This window comes from Lepus europaeus, chromosome X, assembly GCF_033115175.1.
Source record: "Lepus europaeus isolate LE1 chromosome X, mLepTim1.pri, whole genome shotgun sequence".
Taxonomy (NCBI): domain Eukaryota; kingdom Metazoa; phylum Chordata; class Mammalia; order Lagomorpha; family Leporidae; genus Lepus; species Lepus europaeus.
Genome location: NC_084850.1, coordinates 5918282 through 5928603, shown reverse-complemented (window position 1 = coordinate 5928603; position 10322 = coordinate 5918282). Strand labels below are relative to the sequence as shown.

The window sequence follows — 10322 nt, the reverse complement described above, 5'->3', positions numbered from 1 at the left end:
CCGGGCGCTGGGCGCGCGGGCAGCCGCGGACCCAGCAGCCCGGAGCGGGCGGCCAGGGGCTTGCCCACCCTGTGCCACCACTGCTTAGGAGAGCAAGAGCAGGCATCTCCAGCGCCTGCCGCCGCCGCCTATGCGGCTTGGGCACTTTTAGCCAGGCGGGAGGGCCAGAGAGCCAGGTTGCCGAGAGCAGCCAGCGAGCCGCGCCGCGAGCTGCGCAGACCCGCAGCGAGCAGGGACGGACGCCCTCCCGCCACCGCCGCCCGCCGGCTATGGATCTATTCGACTTTTTCAGGGACTGGGACTTGGAGCAGCAGTGGTAGGTGTTGATTTTTGTCTTCTCCTTTGATGAGCGGGTCCCCTGGCAGGGTTCGGGTTTTCGCCTTTGTTAAGAGGAGCTGGGGCTGTCGTGGGGGCGCCCCGGACGCCCTCCCACTTGCTCTTCGCCACCTCTAGCTCCAGGCGCTGTGACTCAGTGGTCTGGGGCAGGCGTGAGGGGCAGCGCGGGAAGAGGGACAGATTCGGGGCAGAAAGCCTCGTTTTGCAGTCCAAGTCCACAGAGTTGCATTTGGCCCACATCGGATTCGGTGCCGCCCGCCTAGAGACTGAGAAGCACGACTTCCACCCGGAGACTCACTGGGTTGGCCTCCGTGCACCCCGGATGCCGCCCGCTAAAAATGCCTCAACTTTCCAGGTGCCCATTGCCCGCGGCCGGCTGCGAGAAAAGGCAGCTGGGCAAGGGGCCACTGGCCGCCCTCTGTTTCCTCCGCGCCTGCCGCCCCCGCCGCAGCTACCTCTATCCCCAAGTGGCGTGGCGCGCACACCTTCCCTTCCCCAGGATCAACCCAAGTTCTCCACACCCCAGCAATGAGTGGCAGCTTTGGGGGCCATCGCTGTGCGGACCCCGAGCTTTGACCAGCTTCTTTGCTTTCCTCTCAAGACAGGGTTTTTGAAGTTGGTCCCCGAAGTCGGGTGCTCCGATGTCAGTGAACGTTTAATTACCGGTTGGACCCATTCAGCCCCTCTGGAAGGCAGCCGTAGATTTGTGTAATGAGCATCCACGTCAGATTCAACGATTTAGTCTTGCCCTTCAAAAAATACCCGAAACTTGGCCATGACAGATTTGGAAAAATGATGTGAAGGTGGCACGAAGTTGTTACTCTGTGATGTGTGGGCGTTTTGATTAATACTGATACATGTATCTGTTAACTTTTTAAAAACTTCACCTTCCACTACAAACATTATCATTGTTTGTCATAACATCTTAACAAGTCAGTTTCCCACAACAACCTAAGGAATTGGGCCGGGGGGGGGGGGGGAGGGAGAGGGGGGGCGGGTGGCGGAGTGTCAGGAGAATGCAGCCGCAGCAATTGATAATTATGCTCTTGGTCATTGCCTTTTAAATTATAGTTAGAATAATCTATAGCACCAAGCAATAGTACGAAGTCTTGCAACGTTCAACTACTAACAGCTGTTGGCTATGAATGCTGTGTAGTTTTATGTGGGTTTTTCTTATTGATGTGATATTTTAGGCAATTTCCTTCTTTAAAAAGGGTCATACTCTTTGCCAATAGCTTTATTATGCCAATAATGACTCCTTTAGTTGCAAATCCAAGATAATCAGAACTTAAATGCATTTTATTTTATAGCAGTTATGGGTAAATCCTTGAAGCACAAGTTATACTGTATCTGTACTAACCTGAAAGAGATTTTTAAAAATGCCATACAGGATTTTATCCATCTTGCCGGAAAACATATTACATTTTTTTAAAAAAATAATTATGCTGTTTTTTAAAAGTAAAAGTTACAATAAAATTACTGCTCAAACAAATATTATACTTCTTCACATAGCCTTCACTCTGCTTTACTAATTTATTTTGCAGAAAACTGATAAAAACAGCATTGCTATTTGCATACAATTTACCTAATATATGGTGTTTGTAATATCATTAATTTAACATTGTTATGATTGATTCCATTGGTGTAGTTCAAATATTAAATATGTACTAGATATTAGATTTTTAAAATCTTTATTTTATTATATCAATTCCATTTTAACCTTATGCACATGCACTTGCATGTTTAAAAGAGATGAGCTTTTATATTGGATTTCACTTTTTCAAACTGTTATGTTCTCTCTCCCCTTTAGAAGATTCTCTTTTCTTAAAGAGAATACAAAACATTTTCCCCCACAGATCCCTCACTATGCCACATTAGTTAAGAAACATGCAGATTTGAACACTGCGAGGATATTATATGAAATACTGATATATTAGTATAACATGTCTGCATAAATAAGCCTGCTTTTTTCTCTGTGCACATGATCCAGGCAAATTTCCCCTTCTACTGTTTGATTCTAAAGAGCAAGCTTCCTTATTCATCTGTGTTTATAAATCCTTGTAATGTGGCTGTGCTTCTGTGTTTTGTACACTTCCACAGAAGAAAAGAGACATAAGTGTGACAACAATGTGTAAACTAAAAAACATGACATTGTCTTATATGAATCCAAACTCTTTGGACATGCTGAGCATACCAGTTACATGTTCATTATATGTTTATTTCTCCTCCTTGGGAATAAGTAGGTGCATAGTGATGACATCTACTCTCTCAAGGATCAAGGAGGGAAGAGGCACCAGCAAAGTTAAGAATCAAGTTCATTGAACCTGTTCTTAACATTCACTTGTGGAACAGTAAGCTCTGAGCTGTCTCTACTACAACCCTCGATGTCTGACAATAAATGGATCTGGACAGCTTAAAAACAAACTCATTTTTTCTAGACATAATGAAGAAAGACTTTATATACACAGGCATATGTGTTGTTTGCAAGCACTTGACTATAGTAAACAAAAGTGCATGCCCATTTATAAACACACATTTGTTAGGATGAGTGCAAATGGGAAGGATGGGGGTATGAATGACGCTGCAGCGTGTACGTATATGGAATGTCTGGGAGTGCTCACATGCCAAACAGAACGTATCACTCGATTTCCCAAACTGCAAGAATATCTTAATGGGTCATGCTCTGGACTCTACTAAAGGGCCAAAGCTCAAGTTCTTCAAGATTCCTGGATGAATGAGCAATGTTCACCTGAGTTTGAATTTAATACAAACCATTCTGTGAAAGAAAAGGAAGGCACAGATGTTTGTGTGCATCAAAGACATCACTTTCTTAAACAGAAAAATGCAAAGAAATAAAATAAAAAAATCAAATGTCATCATTCCATAGACACATTCTGTGATAAGGTAAAGAATTCTTGAGGTGTCTGGCGATCATGTTTCTAGACTTGGACATGTTTATCAACAATGGCCAAGTCATTAATTTTCATTGAAGAGGGGAAAATATCTTAAGACCTACAAAGTGTATGCCCTTTCGGTCCTGTATGCACCTCACCCCTAGTATTGATTAGGAATTGCTTTATGACAGACCAAGTTTCTTTATCAGGATGATTATCCTTTTATTAGGAAGGAAGGAAGGAAGGAAGGAAGGAAGGAAGGAAGGAAGGAAGGAAGAAAGGAAGGAAAGAAGAAAGAAGGAAGGAAAAGGAAGGAAGGAAGGAAAAGGAAAGAAGTAAATATAGCAAAGAACACATCCTTAAAAGTAAAAAACGGAAAGAAAATCACATTATGGCAAAATGAAAATGTGGAAAAGCCAATTGACAATTATAATAAAGTGACTGTGACAGTGGCTGCCTTTTCACTGTGAAGGATGGCATCAATTGTTTGTAGTTTTAATGTGATGTCTCACAAGTAGCATAATTAGAGGCCAGCTTGCAAATGGGCAGTTATACAGGAAGAGATTTAAACTCACTAAACCGTTATATAAATAGAAAGTTCAAAGGTCTGTGTGGGGCTGTCAAGGCTGAAAAGGGGCCATGTGCCAACGGCAGCCCCCAGGGCCTGCCCCAGCAGCCCACACTTTCCCAGGTTTTCTGGGAGGGGGTTCCCTGCTTCACAAAAGTGAACTGTTCAGGCTCCAACCTAGCATGGCCCATACACTGCAGCATCCTGACTGCCTCCGCCTGCTTTGCGCACACAGTTCTTCCGAGAGTCCTCGTTAGCTGCAGTCCTCCGGAAGAGCTGAGCAGGACTGTTTATGGATGGGAAGGTGTGGGAGACAGAGAAAACACAATGTTCATTTGGCAATCTGGAGGTACTAGGACTGCATGGAGGGGGGGCATTCTTTTTTGACTAAAGCCTAGAGTCTCTGAAGATTTCTCCTTCTCTGTTTCCATTCATTTATCTTCTCCCCTTTCTCTCTGTGGTCTGGTAGAAAGAAAACTGTTTGTTTTGTTTGATAGCACAATGTTTGAGCATTCATTCAGTAAACCATTTTGATTTGAGTTTCTTATGGGAATGTATGGAGAGGACAGATTTAAGATGGTGAAACTGGCTAGTGATGAGATCTCCTCCAGAATCCCCCAAAGAAGAAAAGCTACCTCAGTAAATCTTAAAAGGCATATCTATTGGGCAAGGAAGAAAATTGTCTTATGTTCGAAATCAGTTTAATGATACATGAATTGTTTTGCTAATGATTCAGTCAGGCATTTAGCAACTTTAAAATATACAAATCAAGATTGAAAATTACTGCCACAAAAATGAATCTGTCATTATAAACATAGACAAAATTCCAAACATTTAAGCATTTTCTAGATAGATAAAAATTATATTGTATTTAAACATGCTAATTATTGTGGAATAGAAATGGCTTTAATGTGGTGAACCTGTATTTCATGTGCATTATTCTTAGCTAATAGTACATCTTACATGCAGAATTTGTGAATATTTAGCATGATTTCAGAATTGTAGAAGGCCGATAAAATGGCCCATCTCTGGAACAATCTAGAAGCTGTACCCCTGAGAGCTTATAACTTTAGGTCATACCTCAAAGAAGGAAACACCACATACTGATTACCCAATCATGTAGACAAAACATTGCTACAGTGACTACATTCTTCACTTGTAATTTTGACTTTATTTTACTGATTATTGTGGGATAAAGAGAGATTATAAAATCTTGTTTGCTGGGTAGGCATTTAGTCTAAAGGTCAAGATACCAGTTTACATGCCTACATCCCATATTGGATTACTTGTATTCAATGCCTGGTTCCAGGTCCTGACTCCAGGTTCCTGCTAATGCAGATCCTGGGAAGCAACAGTAATAGCTCAAGTAGCTGGGTCTCTGCCATCCATGTAGGAGACCCATATTTAGTTCATGACTTCTGGCCTTGGCCTGGCACAGCCCCAGCCCCAGCTGTTGCAGGTATTTGGGAGTGAACACACCAGCAGATAGGAATGCTCTCTTTCTCTCTGCCTCTCAAATAAATAATTTTAAAATCTTGTTTACTGGTAAATGGACAGAAATACATTGCTGATTAAAGAGCTCAAGTTTATAATAGGATCCTTTTTGAGGTGTGTATTTATGTGTGTGTGTGTATTTTTCACCTGTGATAGAAATCATCATCATCATTACTACTGCAACTTGAATATTCATTCTATGCCTCGAACTCAAGACTAAATGCTTTAAATACTCAATTTCTTTCCCTCGAAGACTTTGAGACTAGTTATATTATGATCTCCAGTTTACCACTGAAATAATGAAATCATGCAGTATTCAGTGATGCAATCCAGGATTCAGCTTAAATGGAGCTGACTCCAGAGTCTGTAAAATCAACAGCTGGCATTTGTTTGATCCTTTCCAACATGTGGAACATTTTTCCATATGTCATTTCATTTGATCATTGTAAATTAGAATGTTCAGATATTATTCCCATTTTTCAGATGAGCAACTCAATCCTAAAGGAGCTCCATGACTCCCCTAAATTCATAAAGCTTGTTAATAGTAGAGATTAGTCAGAAATCTACAATTTCCATCTCAGGTGCCTTTCCACAAAACATCATTAGTTTTTATCATGTATATCTGAGTATTAGCTCACTGAAACAAATGAATTGGATTGTGTATATTATACTATGTAAAAATATATGGAATTACCATGTAATAGGCCTACCTTTTGTCATTTAGTTTAAAAATGACAATTTCTGAATTAATTCAGTCCCTTAGCACTTCTTTTATATAGAAGCCCTCTTAATGAGAATGTGTGAATGAAAATTAGATATAAAGGATGCAAAGTTGAAGTTCCTGGCAACTGTCCATTTAAGTTTGAATGCTCAAATATTGAGGATTCAGTATTCATTGAAGATCTGATACCTGAACATAAAGGCTACTATGGTAGATTAGTTTGGTTGATTTAAAGCCATCAAGCTGGAGTTGGGAAGTTAATATTTCTTACCAAAGCTATGTTATTTGCCACATCTATTATTTGCTTTGATCCTTACAATAACTTTGAGAGTTTGTGAGGACTGACATTATCAGCTGCATTTTGTAGATGAGAAAACTGAAGTTCAGAGAGGTTGCGAAATTTGCATAAATATACACAGTAAATGTATGGTCTTGAGATACATGTTCATTGCTCTTTTCACTGAATAGCCACTGTTGTGCTAAGTCATTCATGTTTAAATATCCAAATTGCTAACAGAGAATGGTGGATCACCCTCCGGCAGCACCTAGCCCAGTGCATTCCCATCATAGATATTCAAAAAGCATCTGTTGATTGATGTTAGAGCTATGCTCAGCTCAAAGAGTGTTCCATGCAATTGCATGTATCTTTCAAACATAGTTGCACAGTAAATCCTGGTGATAATACCAACTCACTGCCTCTGTAATAGTTTTTTAATCGGCATTCTTCTCAAATCTGTTAGTCAGTCTGATCTCTTTTGCAGAAAATAACAAGTAACAACAATGGCTACAGAAGATTAATAGGAAAAGGCAAAAATAAAGCCCGTGTTATTAGTGTGATTTAAAAAATAGAATTTCTATGAATTCTAAGATATCATTAGCACCAAAGAAAACAACACGAACATATCTTTTAAGGCACAGGGGTACAAAAGTTAACAGGCTGGTATTGTGTCTCAATCCATGCAGAGAACGTTAAAGAGGAATGTATGACAAAAATCTGAAGAAGAAATGAGTGATCAGAGGGTTGGGATTCCTCCAGCTTTCCTTGAGTTTCAGCCTTTATGACTTGTATTTCATCATGAGAAGGCTGTTTTTCTACTTAAGTGTAGCAGATCCACACCATAAATTATCATGACTGTTAAACAAAGGTCCAGCGCTAGGTTCCTCTAGTGTAAAACTTCTATGTTGCACTTTAATGAAATTTTATATGCATTTTCAAAGCAAGGCACACTTTACAGTATGGATAGGGTGATGCTCTGAGTTGTTGAATTTATTTTAAAGTAAATCTTTTCAATGACTTTAGCTGCTAACATCTACCTACTTACTGAGCTGAGAAAAATTATCTGAGAGCTTAAATAAAATGGCGTGATTTAAGCAAAGCTGACAATAGCATTACAACTAGAATTTGATTTTGATTATGGATAGCTTAGTTTATGGAATGCTATTTTTAAATATACCTGTGCATTTTGCTTCATTTGAAAAATATAATCAGCTGGTGATTTAAAGTAATCTTTGATTTTGTTCTTCAGTAGGCATGTGCTGGTATATGAAGGTATGAAAACCATACATTGGGGAATAAACTAAGGAAACGGGATTTGTTTTCATTACAAACTCAAAGTAATTAATCTGTTTATTTTGTCAATGTTCCTTTTGCTGGAACAAAAAGAAAACAAAAAGATCTTTATTAAACCAGATTCCTGGAGTCAGAATTTTGTGTTTTGTAGGCAATGTGTTTCCTAGAAATAACATGGTTCCCTCTGTATAGAAATAAAAAATAAGACACTACTTGTCTAGTAGTGACTCTGAAATGACAATCTTGGATTTAATAGTCATTGGAAAATTTCTCTAGGAGTCATGTATTCTTGGTCTTTAGGCTTCTAGTATAATTTGGTCACAGTAACCCCTCAGAAGAAACATGTTGTGAGGTCAGTTTAACCTTTAGACTGTGGCAACATGTACACGATGACCTAACTATCTTTTGAACAGTGTAAAATGCAATCACGTAAGGTTTACTTCCCTCTCCAGGATGTCAGTCAACTAATTTCTTTACCAAATTAATTTTCCAAAGGGACTGATTGTTTTCCTGCCAGGTCGGCACAGTCACAGTAACTAAATTAGATTCAGCGTGATGGATGTTTCTGATGAAGTGCCATGAAGAGGTCTCATCAATTAGCTATTATTTATTTGCTGGAAAAATACTTGGCTCTGGTGTGTAGAGATTAATTAATTCCTAGAACCTACTGTTTTGAGGCTGGAGGGCCCTTTAGGATCATTTGGTCCAACATCTTCATTGTGCAATGAAGAGACAAAGATCCAGGATGGGGAAATGACTTGCTCAAGGACATCTAAGTGAAGCTGGTTCAGGAGCTCTTCTGTCCTAATTCAATGTTTGTCACCTGTCAAGAATTGTTTTTACATGGTTTCTACTTTCTGTCCAACACTTTGCTAGTGAGTCACATTTAGGAGGCGGTGAACAAAATCTAAATATGACCTCTAGTCTCACATACTTGGCATTAGAATATATAATTAGATTTTGGGAAATCATGTAACGTGGGTTGTAAATAAAGAAGAGAGAACATGAGCTAGAGTAAGTGAAGCAATCTTCAACAAGATCTGTGAAACTTTTAGTATTGTTAGTGCAGTCCACGGTGACTTGGAAAGGCAGAAATTAGGATTGTTTAGAGAACAAGGAACATCCAGCACTCCACATGAGAAAATTGACTTTAGATCCTGAGTTAGCTTGTTTCACAGTAGCTCACATGCATCACACAATTGCCAGAGTCCTGTTGTGCTGTGTGGATGGAGTACACTCATTAACACTTAACCATCACTTGCTGAGGAATAAGCATAAAACTATCAATAATTATTTTGACTGTCTTTACTATGAAACATTTATGCAAACATTCTTCAAATAGATAGCAAATAAAAAATGTTTTCCTGAAACAGTTGAAACAAACCGACACAATTGCTGGCAAAACAGCTGTTTTCCAAAGAAGCATATATCGTGGCTCTTGAGATATACCCAAATACATCAGTTCTTTTGTTCATTCTCCATTTCCAAAACAAACAAACAAACAAAAACTCTTTTATGGTCTGCATTCTTTTTTTCAAAAAAGTGAGTTGGTATTGGTGTCTTGGTACCATCTGATTGGTATTGATATCTGTATTTATGATTAGTTGCTTGATCAACAAATAGTCTATTGTCTGGCTATCTCAAACTTTAAATTTTGTCTAATCTCTGGGAAGCTTCTGGCTAGCAGCAATCCTGCCTCCACCTCCCCCAGCTAGATTCATAGATTTCTGCCTTGTCTGGTGACATCCTTCCTCTGTGCTTCTTCACTGCCCATAGTATACTTCTACCTGGACTGGATCATGTTTCTCACTTCTCCAACTCCTCCATGCATCTGTATTTTGGTGTGGGATGATAGTGTCTTTTATTTTTGTATTCCTAGTGCCTGACACAGAGTCATAACTTAATGTTGCCAGTTCACAGTGCAGCATTATTCATTTCTTTAATTCATTCACACACTGTGCTAGATCTTCAAAATGTTAAGTCTAGTTGAGGAGACATGATGATAATCGTAATAGTAATAATAAAAGTAAAAATTATAATAGGAGTAATATTTCCTATGCAACAGGCTTTTATTTGTATCATCTGTTTTTTCTATGTTACAGAGCAGGAAACTGGGACAGATTCAGATTCTTACCTAAGATCACACAAATAATATGTTGCAGTGCTGGAATTAATGTGCAGGCCATGTGAACCTATAGCTGCTCTGCAAACCTATAATGATGCACTGGAATAGATGCTTTTACAATGGTCAGCCATGCTTGCTTTAAATCTCTGCAGTGGACTGGGCTGATGAAGCCTTTGCTGTTTATCTTTAATACAGTCATCCCTTGTTATCTATGGGAAATTGGTTACAGGACTCCCACTGATACCAAAATCCATGGATGCTCAAGTTCTTTATGTAGAGAATGTAGTATTTGCATATAATCAATGTACATCTTTCTGTATATTTAAATAATCTCTTGATGACTTACAATACTTGATACAGTGGAAATGCCCTTAAATAGTTGTTATACTGTAGAATTGAGGTAATAAGTGACAAAAAAGGGCCATCTTTACATGTTCAGTACAGATGCAATTTTTTCCGAATATTTTTTATTCACAGTTGGTGAAATGTGCAGATGCAGAGCCCATAGACATGAAGGGCTGACTATATTTATGAATCAGCATTGGGTTTAAGTTCTTAACAAAATGCAAATCATAACAGAACAGATATTGACTCCAAGAAGAGACACACAATTT

At 39.2% G+C, this 10322-nt stretch overlaps 1 protein-coding gene across 4 annotated transcripts in view; it reads left to right on the top strand.

Annotated features, from left to right (window-relative positions):
• Positions 1 to 242: 242 nt before the first annotated feature.
• The window catches only part of AFF2 (ALF transcription elongation factor 2), a 587559-nt gene continuing 577479 nt past the window's right edge, over positions 243 to 10322 (top strand). For 3 of the 4 annotated variants that reach the window (XM_062183803.1, XM_062183804.1, XM_062183802.1), the window contains exon 1: positions 243 to 316. In XM_062183803.1, the coding sequence (XP_062039787.1) occupies positions 270 to 316 (47 nt within the window). In that variant the 5' untranslated portion in view covers positions 243 to 269. The remainder of the gene's footprint in view (positions 317 to 10322) is intronic. The other variant, XM_062183805.1, reaches the window with a different exon arrangement.